General features: G+C 37.9%; 1 protein-coding gene across 3 annotated transcripts in view; it reads left to right on the top strand.

Moving 5' to 3' along the window:
* Positions 1 to 23,007, top strand: part of Mkk4 (MAP kinase kinase 4) — a 384,371-nt gene that overhangs the window by 340,969 nt on the left and 20,395 nt on the right. For 2 of the 3 annotated variants that reach the window (XM_067148946.2, XM_067148945.2), the window contains exon 10: positions 4,617 to 4,835. In XM_067148946.2, the coding sequence (XP_067005047.1) occupies positions 4,617 to 4,782 (166 nt within the window). In that variant the 3' untranslated portion in view covers positions 4,783 to 4,835. Of the gene's footprint in view, positions 1 to 4,616; positions 4,836 to 23,007 lie in introns of those variants that run through there. The other variant, XM_068228034.1, reaches the window with a different exon arrangement.

Genomic DNA, 23,007 nt, shown 5'->3' on the forward strand with positions numbered 1-23,007 from the left:
AACAGCGATGGATGAAATCAGTGCAGAAATAATAAAGGCTGCTGGACCTGTTTTTATGCAACGGTTGTACCGGCTACTAAAGTGTACGTGGAAACACAAATGTGTACCAGAAGACTGGAAAAAAAGGGATAATAGTACCAGTGTTTAAGAAAGGGGACAAAGTTTGTGGTAACTATAGAGGAATCACACTTATATCATAGGTAGTTAAAATGCTGGAAAGGATATTAGAAAGAAGAATGTGAAGAAAGATTAAAAGAGATTTACGAGAGGAACAATATGGCTTCAGGAGTGGAAGATCTACAGTGGACCCAATCTTTAGCTTGAGACAGATGATGGAAAAGAACTGGGAAAATGGAAAGGATCTGGTAATGACTTAAATAGTTATAGAAAAGGCATATGATAGTGTCCCCAGAGAGAAGGTTTTTGAAACCATGGTCTAAAAGAGACCCTGAAGAAAAATGTTAGAAATGGTGCAAGCAATGCAGAATAGTTTAGGAATAAGACAGGGGAGTGTGCTCTCTCCTCTTTTGTTTATTATGGTCATGGACGAAATTGTAAAGGTAACAAAGGAAGCCTATGGAGATAAAGAGATGAAGATGCTGCTATTTGCAGATGATGATGTGATCTTGGGAAAGAATGGCAAAAAGGTGCAACAACAACTAGATGTACTGAATGTAAAAATTGAGAAGTATGGCATGAAAATCAGTTCAGAGAAAGGCAAGACTGTGGTGATTTTGAGAGGGGACAGGCAAGAAAAAGGCACTGTGAAAATTGGAAACCAGAGTCTGGAAATTGTGGACAGCTTTAAATACCTAGGAAGTGAATTAATGCAAAATGGTAGGGTGAACATGGAGATTAGCAGGGTAATGCATTCTACCAAAGTGTAAGAAAACTTGTTTGGAGCAAAGAAGTACCAAGGAAAAGTAAAGAGGTAATGTACAAAATGTACTGTGTACCCATACTGAGACTTGGACTTTGACTAGCAGGTAAGAGAGTAGAATTCAAGCCAGTGAGATGAAATTTCTAAGAAGTATGATAGGAAAGACAAAATGAGAAATGAAGATGTTAGGAAGGAAGTTGGGGTAGAAACGCTAAATGAGAGAGTTGAAAAGAATAATCTAAATTGGTTAGGACATGTAAAGAGGATGGAGGAAAATAGAATTCCAAGGCAGATGCTGGAGGCAAAGTACGAGGGCAAGGGGAGGACATAGAACAAGATGCATTGAATCAGTGAGGAGTGGCATAAGAAGACAAAATTTACATTGGGACAAGATCGTGGTAGAGGAATGGTGGAAGGAAAGAGAAGATGAAGAAGTGCCAAAATACCCCGAACCGGCAGGAGCTGCATAAGGGAAATGATGATGATGATTTGGCCATATCATGTGGATCAGGTTCCAATTAAGGGCTCTGAAAGTTCTGCGTCCCACTCAGACTTCTCGTTCCATAGAGGTTGAATGATATTTTAAATAGAATGACTGACAGGCTTATCAGACCAAGTGGGGTAAAAAATTGAAGATATTATTGAAAGTACTGTTTGCTTCGTGTAATTTCTACTAGTTTCCATTGTTTGTAGATATTGATTGCTGGCTTTCTCTTAATTGTTCTAGAATAGATTCGCTAACTCTTTGAACACCATTTAAATAAACGGTGTCCTGCATGATTGAGTAAATTCTGAAGTTGTGTTGAATTTCCTTGGCATTATCTAAGTCATTTGCACCTCAGAGGCAGTCATCAACACAAAAGTCCCTCCGTAATATAGAAGCTGCACATGGAAACTTATGTGTTTCATCTTGCGAGTTGTGGACATCTTGTGGCTGAAAAGGGTGTTGAGGAAGTGCCACATGTGGCGATGGTAAGTTCATATGTTTTTGATCTTGAGGATCTCTCTCCATAAAATGGATCGCAGATTTTTTTTTTTGCAATCTACTTTACATCTCACCGACACAGATAGGTCTTATGGCGACGGTGGGATAGGAAAGGGCTAGAAGTGGGAAGGAAGCGGCCGTAGACTGGTGTGAAAATGGGAAACCACTGAAAAACATATTGAGGGCTGCCGACAGTGGGGTTGGAACTGAATACAAGCTCACAGTTGTGCTGCCCTAACCACACGGCCACTTGCCTGGACATCTTCTCAATATCAGCTATGAAAGCAATCTTGTGAGTGCGGAATCTCATTGCTATCTTCTTGTATAGTAGTGCAACATTATGATCAGTACTTGCCGAAGCATCGTATACAAATCTTGTTTTCGTCGTGGAGCTGTTACTCTTGAAGACTGGGTGGTGAGGTATTCACGCACATAGTCTTTGCGCAAGTTCGCTTTTGCTTGCAGCCCCTTCTCCAAGTTTTGAATTGCTCTTTATTGGTAGTTGGACAATATGCAGTGGAACTTCGATTATCCGTTCCCGGGAAACTACGTTTTCTCGGATTATCCGTTCAAATTATGTGGTCCCGCGAGCATCCTAATTAAATCGTGTTGTAAAAGTCCTGCATCATTCGTCCCTAGAAAAAACAATTTCCTGGATCAACCATCCTTAAATTTCAGGCCCATCAATGCTAAATTGTCGATCAAGTGTTTTTCAAGAAACTGTATCCCACGAAAGGACGGCTATGGATTGCGATGTTAACGTCTCGTCATTGCGATAATTAGAGCAAGTACTGTACTGGAGAAGCGACCAGCGGTGAACTTGCATGCGGGCTCCTCTTAGAGTCGCATTCGGGTGGTATTGTTTAGGGAATCCTCGGAAATCATAAAGCAGAAAATGGTCACAACAATTGGAAGGAGACAGAGAGCATTTCAGCAGCTCTACTTAAGACTGAACGAGTTTCGTCAAATGTTCGTATTGTAAGAGCCTACATTATGATTTTTTTAAACCTTTTTTTTTTATTGTATTGCCGAACAGTTTTCGGCCCTTCCCTCGGGGCACTGTATAGTCACTGGGCTTTCAGACAGTAATCAAAATTGCTCCTTCCTAACATAAATCTGGTATTTTAATATTATCATATACGATTATATTCTTGAAACCAGAACAGATGTTGCACCTTACATACATAAAGCCATGGGAGGTCTTGGGATTGCCAATTACTGTTTTGGTCCTAATATAAGACGAGCAATTTTACGTTTACAGTTTTGCGTTAAAATGTCATAAAAACAGCAGTGGTTTTATATGCATAACATTACATTTAAGAAGTATCATTGCCCACTCATACTGGCTTGTGCAGTGAGCTCACTTTCTAGCTGAGCTCAAGGTCATGAATAACCAACATTTCTGGAGTTTTGATGATATTTTTTCTCTTTCCAATGTGATTGTGATTAGTGACAGGCGGAATTGAATATAATGCTTTAGAGAACTTTTGAGAATCGATGTTTGCGTACAAAATCATATTCTCGAATTCAGCATAACCTTTAAAATTCAGTGTAGGCCTAATCATTTTCGTGGTACAAGTTTTCCAGAAACTGACTATGAACAGTATACAGGTGACCAAATTACAATGGAAGATAAAAGAAAGAAGGGATTTTGCCATCATGTTGAGCACTTTTGTATCTAATGTGCATTATTTTATTAGAGTAGAATATTTAAAACTACTTGTGGTCGATTGTTGTTTGGCTTGGTGTCATTAGATTTTTCAAAGAGTTTGGCTGATGAAAGTTGCTGAACTGAAAGAAGCATTCATGGTAAAACTGAATGTAAAGTGTTGCGATTTTTAACTCACGTACTGGTAATTAATGTTTGAAGCAGGCCCTGTGGTCTAACTTGCTTGCCTCTCACCTGTAGGGCCCAGGTTCGATTTCCAGACAGGTCAGCTATTTTTACCTGGATATGAGGGTTGGTTCCAGGTACACTCAGCCTATATGATTATCTTTAATTGAGGAGTTATCTAATGGCGAGGTGGCGACCCCGGTCTAGAGAGCCAGGAATAACTGCCGAGAGGATTAGACACATTGACCATGCGTTGTTTGGTACGCGAAGGCCCATTGGGGCTGTAGTTTGGCTTGGTTTAGGAGTGTTTGTAAGTATATAATTATACATATTTCATTTTTGTGATGTTTAGCCAAATTGTTTTCATTTGTTCGTGGATTTTCCATTTCCCCGTGTTGTAAGTTTTTTTTTTTTTTTTTTTTTACTATTTACCTGGTAATTTGAGATATGAGGATGCAGCCTGGAAAGTCCATGAGCCATTTTCACCCCATTGTTTGGTCTCCTTTGTGCCTTAAGATTTCTTGGAAAAATAGTTTTGTATTTCACACATCATTTCATTACCCGACACACTACCTGAGCCTGCACCTAGCCATCCCAGATTCTCGGATGTACTGTACTTCACAGACGGGGGGTTATTACATTCTTCACTTAATATGTAAAATGGAACACAGGTATAATGATATCAGAACCACAATTCACTGATTTAGTTGTCTGCAAGAAAATGAACGGAATATGTAATTGCATAAGAATCCAGCCCTAGCAATAAGTTATGTCTGGTGGGAGGAAAGCTATAAAATAAACTTAAAGCATTTGGGGACCAGGCTAATTACTATTTAAATGTTGCTGAACATATTGTGAACTAAACTAAATATAAAGAAGTTGTCTTTCCTAACTGTATGTTTGTTTTTGTTTGGTAGTTTGATCAAGGAAGAGACTCAGAGACCCAAGTACAAGCAACTTCTGGACGATGCCTTCATCCGGCGTAGTGATGAGGCAAGTGTGGATGTAGCCTTATATGTGAGTGACATTTTGGACAATATGGCCAACAATGGAGCGACAATGTTCACCATGAACCAGCCCTGATGATGCACCCTTCCAACTTAGTTTCGAGATTGTTGGATTTTGCCATTGGCGTGGTGAGTATAGCCCAGTATTTTTATCCGATTAAAGGAGAGTGTAGCATTTGCTTTCGGTGCTACAGGATTGATTTCCACCACTTTCAAAGTGTAGTATTGCTGTGCCTGTTCCAAATTGAATAATACCTGTACCCTAATTTTGGGAAGGGAAATTTAGAATAAAGTTTTTAAAAATATTTATTTATTTTATTTATATAGTCAAGTAGAAGACCTAGGCGAATCGGAGCGCCTGGAAGCCCAACAGACAATCGACAGACAGCTGACAGACAGTGGACTAACCCAACAATGTAAGAAGAGACTTAAGTTCAACAAATCAGGAAAATTTTCATACTTTGCAACATTAAACATTAATTCACTAAGTAAGGTGGGCAAGTTGAAACATTTAACTGATGTGATGGACCAACATAGGATTTTAATAATGGCTTTACAAGAACTTAGGAACACAGACCAGGACCCAATTGAATCAGGAGGTTATCGTCTCTACAAAGGACCTCCAGGAGAAAGAGTAATGAAGAATGTCCCTCAATTTGGTGTAGGTTTTCTTGTTCATAGTAGCATAATAGACTCAATTGAAGAATTTTCTTCAAAATCTTCGAGGATGGCACTTCTAACAATTAAAGTAGGGAATAAAACTTATACTTTAATAAATGTCCATGCACCAACAAATGACAAAAACAATAAAGATAGAGAAGGAGTTGAAAACTTTTGGGAGGAACTTGATTACATATTAGCGAAGATCCCTGATGAGCATATAAAAATCTTACTTGGAGATTTCAATGCTAAAATAGGCAGAGAAAAGAAGTATCGCACAGTTGTAGGAAAATGGCCAGCTCATAAATTAACGAACAAAAATGGCCAAAGATTAATTGAACTTTGTGCAGATCATAGACTCGTTTTGGAAACCACCAGATTCATGAGGCGACCACATAAACTTATGACATGGAAATGCCCTAACGTAAAATTGGGAGAGTTTCAGATTGATCATGTTGCCATGGATAAAGATTATCATAAAGAAATTTATAATGTCAGAGTCCTCCGTGGGGTAGACATTGACTCGGATCATTATATCTCAAAAATAAAAATCAAGTTAACACCAAAAAGGAAACACAAACATAATCATCTCAAAGCAAGGAGAAATTATGATCCCAGTTACTTAATAAATAATAAAATATATTTAGAGAGATCCAAAACACCTTTAAATGACAAATTAGAGACAATGATCAACAAACTTAAAACCATAGCTGAAGAAATTGCCCCAATCAAAAGGAGAAAGAAACATGCGTGGTGGAACGAGGAATGTGACAAAGCAATTCAAGCAAGACACAAGGCATGGATAAATGATCAACAGAGGAAAACGGAAAAATCTCGAGAAGAACTAATTAATGCCAGAAGACAAACAGCTAAAGAAATTAGGACAATTAAAAGGAATTATCAAAAGGAAATGCTTAGCACTATAGAAGAAACATTCAATCAGCATAAAACAAGAGACTATTACAAAACATTCAAGCAATATCAATCTAAATTTACCCCTCCCACACTTATGTTAAGAAATAAAAATGGTAAAATGGCACACAATAATCAGGATAATGCTAACATTCTTGCAGAATACTTTAAAGAGTTACTTAATTGTGAGGATCCTGTGGAACATTTAGAATTTGATCCTAACCCAAAAAATAAAACTCCATTACAAAAGATTATACCACCAGTTTACAATGAAGTGAAAACGGCAATTAATGCACTTAAAAACTACAAAGCAGCAGGAGAGAATCAAATAGTAGCAGAAATATGGAAGAATGCTAATGATCAGACTATTCAAAACCTACATAAATACATCATTGATATTTGGAACACGGAGAAGCTTCCTGAGGAATGGAATACAGCGATAATCCACCCGCTGCACAAGAAAGGTGATCGCTCCGATCCAAATAATTATCGGGGGATATCCTTACTTGATATTACATACAAGATTTTATCCAAGATTATATACACAAGAATCCAAGAACAACTCGACCAAGAACTTGGAGAATATCAGGGAGGATTTCGACCAGGTAGAAGCTGTCCAGATCAAATCATTAGTTTAAAATGGATAATGAAGCACCAAAGAGTTCGAAGTAAGGGTCTGGTCATCACGTTTGTAGATTTTAAAAAAGCATACGACAGTATTCATCGTGATTCATTATTAAAAAGCCTTAAAGAATTTGGCTTACATCAAAAACTTGTTAACCTCATTAATATGACTTTTAAAAATACGAAGGCAAAAGTTAAATTTAGAGGTGAATTATCAGAATCATTCACTATAAGAACTGGACTTCGACAAGGAGACGGACTTTCACCATTGTTATTTAATTGTGCATTGGAGAAGGTTATGCGTGAATGGAACAAGAAATGCCAACCAACTATCAAGATCGGTAGAAATATTAAACTCAACTGCCTTGCTTTTGCGGACGATTTAGCATTACTTGCAAATACAATAGAAGAGGCTAAATTTCAAATTGAACAACTAGAAATTATAGCTAAAAAAATGGGATTACAAATTTCATTTGAAAAAACAGAAATGATGCCAACTTTTAAAGTTGATTTACCAGTTATTCAGCTGAACAGTAATAAAGAGATTAAAATTGTTCAGAAATTCAAATATCTTGGGGAAATAATAACATGGAACACAAATGAAAAAGAAGCAATAGAACACAGAACAACTAAATTTAAACAAGCACAAAGACTTACCTGGCCAACCTATAAAAAAAAATCTCTTTCGATAAACGCTAAGCTGAAACACTATAATTCCATAGTTAAACCAGAGGCAACCTATGCTAGTGAAACTTTATTCAAATTAAATGTAAAATCTACAACAGACAAATTACAGAAAACTGAGAGAAGAATTCTTAGAACAATTATTAATAAAAAACACCAAGTTGATGGACAGTGGAGATTGTTGCCTAACAACATTGTCTATCGTGAATGTGAATCAATAATATCTACAATGCGTAAAAGAAGAATTTCCTTTTTCTGTCACATATCAAGATTAGCAGACACCAGGATATTGAAACAACTATTCGATTACTTTTTGAAGAATAAAATCAATAATAATTGGTTCAAAGAAGTTCAGGACGATTTGGAAGAATTGGGTATAACTCGGCAACAAATCAAAGACAGAAAAGAGAAGAGGATTTTGAAGAACAAAAGCATAAGTCTCAAACTAAAAGCAGTTGAACGGAAACAATATACTATATCGGACACACAAAGGGCTTCCAGGTCGGAGAGGATGAAAAAGTTCTGGGAGAAGAAGAAGAAGAAATTAACTCAAATGTATTGATTTCAGTGCTCCAATGTGGGCGTAAAATATGTAAATAATAATAAATAATAATAGTGTATGATGTTACAGTTGACAATCGACTCTGTGTACATGTTCTTGACACACAAAAAGAAGACATACAATCGACTCTGTATACACCTTGAAAAATTGTATATATATATATATATATATATATATATATATATATATATATAAAAGTCCACATTGAAAAGGTTTCATCTTCTGATGTAACTTTGATTGACCCTGAGAGATCCAGGATCTAGTTCGGTCGCCTATTTGTGTGAGACTATCAGCCGTCTTGCATAAGCAGCCCGTTGCCCAGGGTACACCATGAGGAGGTTATCTACACGTCGCTACATACTATCAGTAACATACCACCTCTGGAAATGAGACAACAGGAAGCAACTATACGTGAATGGAAAAAGTTGCACCATCCTAATCATCCTCAGAATCTCCCAATCCATGAGGCCCTTACTGACCTACCCCCTTCTTGTCTTAATCTTTTAAGATGCTGAGTTACCAGTTGACTGTTTGGTACCTCAATGCTGAGTTTTTTTCATTCGTATGTAAAAAAAATTGTAGAAGCCTCGATTTTTAACTTTTCAGTGGGGTGATTAGCTTAAAATGTTTATAAATGTTGGTTGTTTATAAATCTAAATGCAAATGGAAAATCCTACACTTATGTTCAATATTATTTTTAGAGAAAACAAAATTACACTTATGTGCCCATGCGTGCATTATATTTATACAAAGTAAAGAGCCCAAAATAATATTATTTCCTAAAATCTGTAGGCAACTAAAACATGTAAGTTCTTAGAAGTATATAAGTTGATATTTTAAAATACTTTCCCAACCTGGAATGTGGTGATAGTTAAATGCTTTCTACTGGTGGTTTGTGATGCCGATTTGTTCAACTATCTGCACCAACTCCACTGGCACAAAAATTTCTAAAAAATCAATGATTTTCAGGTTGTCATCAAATACTACTTGGCCTTCAGAGCCTGTCACAGTTACTTGAAACTCTGGTGAAGAAAAGTAATCCATCCGCCATGAAATTAGCGATAAAATAGCTTTTGTACTCACCGTATTTTTCTTCTTTAGTTTAGAAGGAGGCTCTGTTTCTCTCTCTCAAACAATATTTTCGGCACTCTCTCTATCACTCTCACTTTAAAAATCGCTTAACAATTCCTTAAAATGATTATCTCCATCATCACTTTCCGCTGTGGTTAATACCTGAAAGATTCTCTGATCCGAAATAACATCGCTGCAAGAGCAACTAAATTGTTGTTCAGCCATGTTTGTTTACATTACAGATGAACTCCACGGACGTCTACAAAACGCTCTGTAAGTTACTCCCCGAAACTATAATCTGTGATCAATTAGTTCTACATAATGCCCAACAGATGGCAGAATATGTCAGAGATCAAATTTGCACTCGAAAGTGAACCGGGAAACTCCAAAAAATTAAAATTCTCGCTCACCGCCTATAGACGGACGTAGCACTGGTGGACCGGCCGCGTCAGCCCGTCTATAGGCGGGCGTAGCACTCATCGGGTTAAACCAAGGAATCCAATATGGCATGACATAACTGGCTTCAATATCCAGAAAAAAATGGTGCATGTGTGAAACACCAAGACTGGACTTCCAGGATTTCACCTGAAGAGACCAATGGCCTAACTCAACCGTTTAAGAACAGGCCACGCTAGATGTAAAGCCATGCTACATAAGTGGGGACTTGGAGAACCCCCTGCCTGTGACTGTGGAGCCCCTTTCCAATCAGAGCAGCACATTATTGATTATTGCCCTCTGGACTAGCCCAAGATGTCATCAGTGCTACACCCCCTCTCTTAGAATGGCTACAGCAATTGGACATTGATTTATAAATGTGAACGCTACCAACATTCTTGTCCTTGTATATACTGTACATTTTTGTTTTCTTTTGTATACTTGCCATACGATAAATAGATATATAAATAAATAAATAAATAAATAAATAAATAAATAAATAAATAAATAAATAAATAAACATTGAAAAGGTTAATGTGGAGTGCTTTCAGTCTCTAATAAACTAATGTTCAGCTCTTCCAACATAGAGCCAGTGTTGCATGTCCTCGGTGGAACAAGCAAAAGTTCGCAGCGGACAGTCCTTCAAAATGTGCGTGATGGTTTGCACTTCAGCCCTACTGATGCAGAGCAGAAGTGCTTCTTCTGACACCACACCGTATCCTGTTAAGTGTGGAAAACACTACAGTACGTAACATTATGAAACAACTCATCACGCTTTAGTATACTGGTCTGGTCTGCAAGACTAGGACAAAACAAGCAAATCAGTGGAAAGTCACAGTCTTTTCTTCATAATTGGTTCACAAATATTGCACAATGCTTATATTCTTGAAAAAAAAAAAAAAAAGTTATTTCATTAATTTCTTTAAAGCTCTTAACTCGTGATCACACATCCAAACAGTCTCTTTCCAGTCACATAGGGTGCCCGCACTATCTATCAAATGCCCTCTAAATATCAAACAACCCCACTGTCGGCAGCCCAGAAGATGGTTTTCCATAGTTTCCCATTTTCACACCAGACAAATGCTGGGCTGTACCATAATTGAGGTCACTCCCAGCCCTTTCCTATCTCATCATGGTTAAAATAACAGTGCATTGGAAGATGTGAAAAACATCAGACAACAAATATGAAAACATTTGCACATGGGCCAATAAATTATTTCACAGATCACACTCTTTCTAAAACAAATGTTAGTAGAAGCTCTTTACTGTATTTTGGACCAGTGGGTTAAAGAAAACTTATTTTCTGGACACACTCTTAGACAGTGAATTGGAGGTTACACTGGACCCTGTGTCTGCGAGGAATGACTTTGGGCACCATTTTGAATCTGAAAAAACTTCAACCAACTCAAGGGATCGAGTCAAAACTCATTTCAACTTTCGTGCCACCTCTGAAGATGCGGATGCTAGTCCACTTTCTGACTGATTTTAGTAAGAAATTTCATAATTTCTTCCGTATCCACAACTAGGCTATCACATGACAAATATTCACTACACTTCACTGTACCACTCACCACAAAATAAATTTTTAACTTCTGAATGGGATGCAAAATACAAACACATACAGACTCCCTGTGTTATTCAGCTCTTTCGCTGCTAACCGGGAAGCAAAACTGAACATTCCAGAGGCTAACGGCTTGTTAACTGAAGGTGCAACTTATCCTATGAAATTCAAGGCCTTTTCCTGTAATCACACAACTGCGGCAACGGTTCTTACCCGAGCTAGAAATCACAAGGGATGACGTAACATTTTCAGGGCTAGGAAAAATGTGATTGTATTAAGTGGCAAAAGCGGCAATTTGTGACTCGATGAGTGAGGAATTTTTATGTAGATTTAATACGACATGAATCTGAACTTCGAATTTACGACATATTAAGCGGAAAAATGTGGTAATGAGGAACACACTAAGGTAGTTTCACTGTATTGTCACAGGTGAAATTAGTCCAAGGGGATTGTAGAGTCTGGATGTGACCTGGTGGGATGATCCGACACCTCCTGGAAGGTATTGACAGTCAAAATAAAAAAATGTGTCCAAGTCTTCCTTCCAGTTAATACCAAGGATTTGTACATCTTGATAGTTCTAAGTATACTTCAGCAATGACGGGTTTGTAGGTAAGTTAATGATACGCATATGACACATGACTATATATGACACACGGGACATCTGGCCTAACACCTCGGAGTACAAGAGTTCGACTCCCGTAGTATTAAGGAACACTGGGCAAATGAAGCCTTTCTCTCACACCACAGTTAACACCATTATATTTTCCCCTTAGGCATTTCCGTCCTTAACACACATTCATATGAATCTCATTTCAGGCTAACCTTGCCTTTCTCTCGTAGTATCACAACACAGTCACAATTAGCTGATTCTCTTTGCCTATCTAAATGACACTAATTCAACGATGGACTTTTTTGCTGGTTACATCTGCCATGCAAACACCTGTAAACATGCTACATGCTTTAAAACAAACTATTCCCTGCTAAAATTTATTCCCAAACAAACTTAAGGCTGTGCAGCCTCCTTAATGAAAGAGTCTACATCCCGTAACATAAATTGGAATACACAGTAACCTCATGACATATATATATCCTTATCTACACCTAATACAGTAAAACCTCGTTAATTCGAAGTCGTTGGGACTAAAAAATCGGACTTCGAATTACGTGATTTCAAATTAACCGCCAATTCGCAATTCAGAAGTACCAACACTTGCCGCATTACAAAATGTTCTAAGGCCCATTACTGCATGCAGTTAACCTTGATTCACAGTTTATACCTTTCAAATACCATGAAAAAGAACTATTTCCAAAATGTATCCAAGAAGGTGCATTTACAGTATCAAATTATGCACTTGGATATTTCGCTGGCAAACATAACCTCACGCAACAAAAGAAGGAAGGAAAAAAAGGCACGATTCAAAGACGAGGAGAAATCTATGCTGGCTCCCATGTGCAAGTGCTTTATTCATTGGATTACTATACTGTATGCATTTTAGATGCCTTGTATTTACATAGAAAGTACCCGATGCCCTTAAAATCAAACTTTTCTATGACTATATTTGTACGATTTCCCGCCATGGCACTTCTCTCGTACTTCAGAAATGTAAACAATTGCCGCTTCACAAAGTATTCTAAGACACATTAATACATGCAATCACCTCGATTCACAGTTTAAACCGTTCAAATGCTATGGAAATTTTTTTCCGAAATGTATCCAACAAGGTGCATTTACAATGTTCAAATAATGCACTTGGATAAATCACTGACAAACATAACCTCACGCAGCGAAAGAAAAAAAATCACACAATTCAAAGACGAGGATAAATTATGCTGGTTCCCCTGTGCAAATGCATTATTTTTTGGATTTCTGTACTGTTTGCATTTTTAGATGCTTTTAACTGGCATGGAAAGTGCCCAACACCCTTAAAACATTTGGCTTATTGAACTTTCCTATGACGAGGGGATGAAGTTTCTCGCTTCCATACGCATTGTAACACACTACAATTACCCCCATCCCCCACCCTTGTTCGATCCCCCGGCTGACACTTTCTCCTTTAAAACCATAAGACCGTTTGGGCTCACATTAAAATAAAGCAATGCAGTTTCATCGGCAGTGACAATATTGTTCGGTGCCTACAAATTTATAATATGAGCCATGTGCCCACGTTTTACCGTCAGCTGTCGGCATCGCCATTGTTTGCGGATTCTGTTTTTCTGACACTGCCTGTTGCGTGATATACGGCGTACCTTAAAAGGTTGAATACAAAAGAATTCCGATTTCATTCAACTTAGCAATCATGAAGTGCACTGTAGACCCACCGAAGTCGGTGTAAGTGCGGAAAGCTACCCTTCCACATTCCGGAACACGCGTTCTATTATGATGCAGATAAATTTTGAGTTGAAATTACCCTGTAACATACTATTGTTTTGAACTGTAAAGGCAGTTTTGAATTAAAAGTCTGAATTTCGATAATCGGGCCAACATTGTACTTCGAATTACAAATTATCCGCATTTCGAATTAAACAATTTAAATAGCATGCAAAACTGTATCTCATGTTTCCGGGAATGAGAGCTTCTTCGAATTAGGCGGAATTTTGAATTAACTGATTTCGAATTATCGAGGTTCTACTGTAACTTCCCTCTTTCCCATCTAATAAAAAGGAAAAATAATAAAAAGAAAACTTTAGGGTGTGAGCATGTATTTCCCCTGAAACATACCATTACTTTACAATAATAAAACATAGCTCAGCCACAAAGAGACTGACATTTACAATTAAACTACACCAGGATCAAACTAGCCTAATTCCTCCATCTAAGCATGCCTGTGATTTAAGATAAACTTAACTGGTGTCGTCTCAGCTTTCTTCATGGTCCCCAGGCTACTGCGTCTGCGTAAATTATGCCATCATTGCAACACACATGATAGCATTACAAGATGCACTGCTGGTCTTTTCTTCTTCCATCGTCGTCTTTGAAATGTGGTGCTCCGCACACACCATTAATTTATTCTGAACGATAAACGACGATTCGCACATGGTCTTCGTGATCACGCGTACCGATAACAACTTTTGCACTACGGAAATGCAGCTGCATACATGGGTTTGGAGATACCGATAATAAATACCGTCTTAGTTATTAACAATCCCATGCCAAAACCACACTCTGGCATACTGCAACGTACAACATGATTTTATATGTAGCAAAGGTAATTGCTTTGTAAATTGTACTGTACACTCCCATGATTAAAGTATATCACTTGAACTTACCCCTAGATAATGCATAAAACTCGTTAAATAATGTCTCACATTTCATAATATAAATATGTTTACTCGGTTGATAAAAATCTTCACATATAATGTTAACACCGTTCAACATAGGCTTAGTATAAGAAATACCGATCTCCGCAGTACCACATTCCGAGCAGAGTGCCTATTCCATTTCCTCAAGCTGCACGCGTTCACCAAACGTCCTGTATTATAATACTTGTGGATTTCCACTGATAGATGACTCAATTGCTCAGCCGCTTACTTGGTAGAAAACACTGACTCGATGAAAATATATTTATTATTTAATTAAATCAAAATTAAGTGCTATTTCTGTCTACAAGTAGTTTTAGATACTTTATTAACTTTTATTTCATATCAAAAACGTGGAGTATGGCTTTATAACAGATTGCCTAATTAAATCATTGATGGTGCAGCACTGTAAAATGTTGGTAGGTCCGCAGTTGTTTGTTCCGGTATATCCCTTCATTTCGCAATTTCACTTCCAAGATTGTGATTGGTCTCTTTCAGATCTGCCGCTCTCAAACAATCTCGTAAATTCTCCGATTGACTCATGTGAAATATACGAACTGCTCGCTGTTGCTATGGAAGATAAGTTATTTCTGATGCCGCGCGCTGCCAAGATCTTGCATTGCACAACTTCCTCATTATACCAGGACTTCTTTCTTGTAGTAAATCCCCAGCATTACACATTACTCTTGGGGCATATGTGATATGGCACAATAGTAAGCATGAATTTACTGGTGACAATGAAATACAAGACTGGTCTCCTTCGCAGCCTCCTGGAATATGGTAGTGGAGTTTACCACATATCCTCGTAAGGAGATAAATAAGGGCACGTGGAAGTCACTTGATGGCATAACTATCAATAAAATTGATCACGTACTGATAGACCAGAGGCATAAATCAAGCTTGATGGATGTACAAATTCTCCGTAGACCTAATGTGGATTCAGATTATTTCTTAGTGATGGCTAAGATAAGAGCAAGAATATCAAATGCCCAAAAAGGAAGACAAATCAGGAGAGAATGGTACAATATTGCAGCTTTGAAATCAACAGAAACTTGTGAATTGTACTGCCAGAAAGTTTCTCAGGCCCTAGAACAAGAACAAAGAAACAATAAAAGATGGTAAGAAATAGAGCAGAGATGGTTAGCTATAAAAACAGCTATAGACAAATCAGCTAAGGATGTATTAGGGATGGAAGGACAATTTAAAAGACCTACATGGTTTGATGAGTGTAGGAGTGTTACTGAAGAAAAGAACATCGCACACCAAAAGACATTACAGACAAACTGTACAAGAAGTTTGCTGGAGGATTACTGATAGAAAAGGAGGATTGAAAAGATGATGCATCATCAAAAGGAAAGGGAATGGACTAAGCTTGAAGTGGAATATATGGAATTGTATAAGAAGCAGAATGAAACCCAGTGTTCTCCCTAGGGCCTTTTTAATGGGCGCACCGCCCGGCTGTTTCTACAGACCGCCCGGCTAACATAATAGGTGGGTGAACAATAAAAACATACTAGTGTTATTTAATACATACCACTTAGGTGAGCAGCTAGTCTCCTTTCTCCCAAGTCATCCCTGTCCAAACTTTGTAACATTTTTGTAACGCTACTCTTTTGTCGAAAATCGCCCAGAACAAATTGAGCTGCTTTTCCTTGAATTTTTTCCAGTTCTTTAATCAAGTAATCCTGGTGAGGGTCCCAAACACTGGAACCATACTCTAGTTGGGGTCTTACCGGAGACTTATGTGCTGTCTCCTTTACATCTTTACTATAACCCTTAAATACCGTCATAACCATGTGCAGAGATCTGTACCCTTTATTAACAATCATATTTATGTGATCACCCCAATGAAGATCTTTCCTTATATTAACACCTAGGTACTTACAATGATCCACAAAATGAACTTTCATCCCATCAACACAGTAATTAAAACTGAGAGGACTTTTCGTATTTGTAAAACTCACAACCTGACTTTTAACCCCGTTTATCATCATACCATTGCCTACTGTCCATCTCACAACATTATCGAGGTCATTTTGCAGTTACTTACAATCTTGTAACTTATTTATTACTCTGTACAGATCATCATCATCTGCAAACATCCTTATCTCGATTCCACTCCTGATACATATCATTGATATATATAAGGAAACATTAAGGTCCAATAATACTGCCTTGAGGAATTCCCCTCTTAATTATTACAGGGTCAGAAAAAGCTTTGCCTACTCTAATTCTCTGAGTTCTATTTTCCAGAAATATAGCAACCCATTCAGTCACTCTTTTTTCTAGTCCAATAGCACTCATTTTTGCCAGTGGTCTCCCATGATCTACTCTATCAAATGCCTTAGATAGGTCAATCGCAATACAGTCCATTTAACCTCCTGAATCCAAGATATCTGCTATATCTTGCTGGAATCCTACAAGTTGAGTTTCAGAGGAATAACCTTCCCTAAACACAAACTGCCTTCTGTCAAACCAGTTATTAATTTTGCAAACATACCTAAAATAATCGGAAAGAATGCTTTCCCAAAGCTTACATGCAATGCATATCAAACTGACTGGCCTGTAATTTTCAGTTTTAAGTTTACCACCATTTCCTTTATACACAGGGGCTACTATAGCAACTCTCCATTCATCTGGTATAGCTCCTCCATGCAAACAATAATGAAATAAGTACTTCAGATATGGTACTATATCCCAACCCATTGTCTTTAGTATATCCCACAAAGGCCTTATCAATTCCAGCTGATTTTCTAGTTTTCACCTTTGTATCTTACTGTAAATGTCATTGCTGTCATAGGTAAATTTTAATACTTCTTTAGTATTAGTCACCTCCTCTGTCTGGACATTATCCTTGTAACCAACAATCTTTACATACTCCTGACGGAATACTTCTGCCTTTTGAAGATCCTCGCGTATACACTCTCCTTGTTCATTAATGATTCCTGGAATATCCTTCTTGGAACCTGTTTCTGCGTTAAAGTACCTATACATACCCTTCCATTTTTCACTAAAATTTGTATGACCACCTATTATGCTTGCCATCATGTTATCCTTAGCTGACTTCTTTGCTAAATTCTATTTCCTAGTAAGTTCCTTTAATTTCTCTTTACTTCCACAGCCATTTCTGACTTTATTTCTTTCCAACCTGCACCTCCTCCTTAATCTCTTTACTTCTCTGTTATAATATAGTGGGATCTTTACCTTTCCTTACCACCTTTAAAGGTACAAACCTATTTTCACATTCCTCAACAATTGCTTTAAACCCATCCCAGAGTCTGTTTACATTTTTATTTACCGTTTTCCACTGATCATAGTTACTTTTTGAAGACTCCCTCCTGCCTGTTTTATCAGCCATATGGTACTGCCTAATAGTCCTTTCAAATTTTAATACCTTCCTTTCTTTCATATTTATTTTTAACTACGACAAAAACAGCTTCGTGGTCATTAATACCATCTATTACTTCGGTTTCTCTATAGAGCTCATCTGGTTTTACCAGCACCACATCCAATATATTCTTCCCTCTAGTTGGTTCCATCACTTTCTGAATCAGCTGCCCTTTTCATATTAACTTATTTGCCATTTGTTGTTCATGCTTCCTGTCGTTCGCATTCCCTTCCCAGTTGACATATGGTAAATTGAGATCACCTGCTACTATCACATTCCTTTCCATATTGTTTCCAACATAGCTGATTTATCTTGCCAAATAATTCTGAATCAGCGTCAGTGCTACCCTTTCCTGGTCTGTACACTCCAAAGACTTCAAGTTCCCTATTATCTTTAGAGATAAGCCGTACACCTAGAATTTCATGTTTGTCATCTGTAACTTTTTCGTAGCTTACAAATTCTTCTTTCACCAGAATGAATACTCCCCCTCCTACCATTCCTATCCTATCTCTGCAATAAACACACCAGTTCTGTGAGAATATTTAACCATAGAAACAAGATTAAAATGAATTCTTACTGCCACTGCTCTTGTTATGATTGCCATATTACTGCGTTCGACACCTGCAAGATCTTCTTTTATTCTTTGTAGATATGTAAAGTGTAGGCGAGAAGTCTCCGTTTACTGTTTAGTATCGGATATTGTTTAGCTTATGTTACTTATGTATTAAGTGCCTAACAAATCTGTATATTCCACATCATGCTGTAAGCACAGTTCTACACGCTTCCATGTTCTTCTTAGCATATTTCTGAACTTGTCCAGTGTTATAGTACAAAATGTATCATCAACAGCATTGCGCAATTCTTTCTTTGTAGCATGACGATATGCAGATACATGCGCCGTAATGACTCCCCGTAATGAGAGACCTTGCAAGTAATTAGTATCAATACATAAACTTTATTTATTTTTTATAATTAGACTCGATCTCTGCAATTGTAATGATTACATTATTAATTTTATGTGGATTGGGCCAATTATAATTCAAACCCCTATTGAGGAGATTCATTTCATTATCAGAGAAATTAGTGTCAGATAAATTAACTGTGGTGGGGATATTATTTAATGATGAAGTACAAAACTTTATTTTATTATTTAGATCGTAAACCTTCGGTTTGGTTTCCTTCAGATGAGCAGGCTTAAAGTCCAATGTTTTCTGTTTCTTGTTTAGTATGTTCGTAAGTTTATTACTAGTATGTGTTAATAATGAATTCCATTCCAGTGGGGACAAGTATTGAGACACATTCAAATGTGCTCGATATAGTTGTAAATTCAAAAACGATTCTTTCTTATATAATAATTTGATCTCGTTTTTCAACCAGATGTTATTAACTTTATTCCGGGAATCATTTAATTTTTTTTAACTTGACCTTTTATGCATTGAATAGGTGGTTGATTAATAATCAATTAATAATTTAATAATTATGAGTGACTTTGCCGCGGTGGGGAGGCTTGCGCATCCCAATGAAGCAGATAGTCAAGTCGCAGGTGCAACCATATCGGATGGGTATCTGTTGAGAGACCAGACTAATGAATGGTTCATCGAAAAGGGAGTAGCAGCCTTTCAGAAGTAACAGCACTCAACATGGCTTAGCTGTGTTGATACTTGTACACGGCTGAAAGCAGCGGGAAACTACAGCCATAACTAACTCCCAAGGACATGCGGCTCTCTCTGTATGACTGATGTACTGATGATGGCTTCCTCCTGGGTAAAATATTCCGGAGAAAAAGTAGTCCTCCATTCAGAGGGGCAATCATCAGGAAAATGGATACTGGCATTCTGCGAGTTAGAGCGTGGGATGTTAGAAGTTTGAATCATTGTGGTAGGTTAGAGAATCTGAAAAGGGAGCTGGATAGACTAAAGTTAGATATAGTCGGTATACGTGAAGTGCGTTGGCAAGAAGAAGAGGCTTTTTGGTCAGGCAACTCCAGCATTATCAACACAAAATCAAATGGGGGGGGGGGAATGCTGGAGTTGGTTTAATAAGCTACTATGACCAGCATAGTGAAAGAATTATTGTCATCAAGATAGACACCAAACCAATGCCCACCACAATAGTGCAGGTCTATATGCCTTCTAGTTCAGTGGATGATGAGGAAATCAAAAGAATATATGAAGAGATAGAAGATTTAATACAATATGTAAAAGGTGACGAGAATCTAATTGTGTTGGGAGACTGGAATACAGTGATAAGCCAAGGAAGAGAAGGTAATACAGTAGGAGAATTCAGATTGGAGCAAAGGAACGAAAGAGGAAGTCGGCTGGTAGAATTCTACACTGATCATAGTTTAGTCCTTGCTAATACTTGGTTCAAACACCACAAACGACGGCTGTATACATGGACGAAACCTCGAGAGACTGGAAGGTATCAAATAGACTTCATTATGATTAGGCAGAGATTCAGAAACCAGGTGTAGGATTGCAAAACTTTCCCAGGAGCAGATGTGGACTCTGACCACAACTTGTTGGTCATGAAATGCCATCTGAAGTTGAAGAAATTGAAGAAAGGAAGGAATGCAAAGAGATGGGATCTAGGCATTTGGAAGAAAAGAGTGTGAGGGATTGTTTCAAGAAACATGTTGGACAAGGACTAAATGAAAAGGCTGAAAGAAACAATAGAGGAAGAGTGGATAGTCATGAAAAATGAAGTCAGTAGGGCTGCTGAAGAAATGGCAGGAAGGAAGAAAACATCAACTAAGAATCAGTGGATAACTCAGGATATAGTGGACCTGATTGATGAATGACGAAAGTACAAGAATACTAGAAATGAAGAGGGCAGAAAAGAATACAAGCGATTAAAGAATGAAGTGGATAGACAGTGCAAGCTAAGAAAGAATGGCTGTGGGAGAAGTGCAAGGATGTTGAAAGTTGTGTGGTCCTAGGAAAGTTCGATGCTGCATACAGGGAAATCAAGGAAACCTTTGGAGAAAGAAATCGAGATGTATGAAAATTAAGAGCTCAGGTGGAAAGCCACTTCTAGGGAAAGAAGACAAAGCAGAAAGATGGCAGGAACATATCCAACAGTTGTATCAAGGTAAAGACGTAGATGATTTGGTTCTGGAACAAGAAGAGGCTGTTGATGCTGATGAAATGGGAGATCCAATTTTGAAGTCAGAGTTTGACAGAGCTTTAAGAGACCTAAATAGGAACAAGGCACCTGTAATTGATGACATTCCCTCTGAATTACTGACTGCCTTAGAACAATCCAGCATGGCAAAGTTTTTCCATTTAGTGTGTAAGATGTATGAGACAGGAGAAGTGCCATGTAATTTTCGGCAGAATGTTGTTATACCTATTCCCAAGAAAGCCGGTGCTGACAGGTGTGAAAACTACCGCACCATTAGTTTAGTATCTCATGCATGCAAAATTTTAACACGTATTATTTACAGAAGAACGGAAAGACAAGTTGAAGCTGAGTTGGGAGAAGATCAGTTTGGCTTCAGAAGAAAGGTAGAAACACGTGACGCAATTCTGACTGTACGTCTGATCTTAGAGGATCGAATTAAGAAGGACTAGCTAACGTTCATGGCATTTGTAGATCTAGAAAAGGCATTCGATAATGTTGATTGGACCAAGCTATTTAAGATTCTGAAGGTGATTGTGATCAGCTACAGAGAACGAAGAGTTATCTACAATCTGTATAAAAATCGAGGGCTTTGAAAAAGAAGCAGCAATCCAGAAAGGAGTGAGGCAAGGCTGCAGTTTGTCGTCCCCTCCTTTGCTTAAAGTAAATACAAAATTTTAATATTCCACCTTCTCAATACATAGTCTCAACTCAATACGGAACCTAACAATGAAGTTTATTACTTTTAATGTCCCCTCCTTTTCAATGTTTACTTAGAACAGGCAGTGAAGGAAATCACAGAGGAATTTGGAAAGGGGATCACAATCCAAGGAGAGGAAATCAAAACCTTGAGATTTGCCGATGGTATTGTTGTTTTATGTGAGACTGCAGAAGATCTCGAAGTTGCTGAATGGTATGGACGAAGTCTTGGGTAAGGAGTACCAGATGAAAATAAATAAGAAACACAAGTAATCTAGTGCAGTCAAGCAAAGGCAGGTGATGCAGGAAATATTAGATTAGGAAATGAAGTCTTAAAGAAAATAGATGAATAATTTTACTTGGGTAGTAAAATAACTAACGATGGCAGAAGTAAGGAGGACATAAGATGCAGACTAGCACAAGCAAGGAAGAGCTTTCTTAACACATTGCGGACCGGTCCCGAGAAAACTCGTGTTTGCCTAGCCGAGCGTTGCGGACCGGTCCCGAGTTATCTCGTGTTAGCAGCAGACCCAGCAGACTGAACTTTAGTGCTATCTTTTGAGATATACGGGAACTATTTGGAGGTCAAGAGTGGTAGAACTCTGTTACGTATGGTTCTACACAATCGATAGTCGCATTTGTTTTCGAGTATTCTTCATATCGTAGATTTTCTTTGCATTTCTTGACAACATGTTTACAAAGTTCGAAGAGCCATGCAAGATGGCAGCGCCCAGCGATCGCACGTGTTTACACAAAGATGAAATTATTCGCGAATTATGTACTGATACAGGCTCCGAATATTAAGTGATGCTGAGTATTTAGAGTTCGATGATGAAATATCTTCTAACGGAAATGTTTCAAGTGATGACGAGGCAAGGTGTGGAACTCACGTAGCGCAGAACGAGTCGTAAGTTATATTTGTGTTACGGGTGTAAATATTCTAAATATTGTAAATAATGCAGTGTTTTATGACGACTGGGTTATGGACAACAGTGAACCTAGGTTAGAGGATTTTGAAGATGCTCCTGGTATAAAGGTATGGCCTAATGAATCTGGAAACATAGGACAAGTAGCAGGACTTATGTTTGGTGAGGAATTTTTTCAGTATGTAGCTGAAAAGACAAACTTACACTATGAGCAGAAATCACATTCTCATAACTTATTCCCTAAAACACTAAAGTGGACTAATGTCACTAGCAGGGATATTAAAATATCAATCCTCTGTGTATATTGATACGGCGGGTGAAGAAATCATGTCTGAAAGATTACTGGCCAACCGATCCCCTAA

This window comes from Anabrus simplex, chromosome 6 (assembly GCF_040414725.1).
Source record: "Anabrus simplex isolate iqAnaSimp1 chromosome 6, ASM4041472v1, whole genome shotgun sequence".
Classification (NCBI taxonomy): Eukaryota; Metazoa; Arthropoda; class Insecta; order Orthoptera; family Tettigoniidae; genus Anabrus; species Anabrus simplex.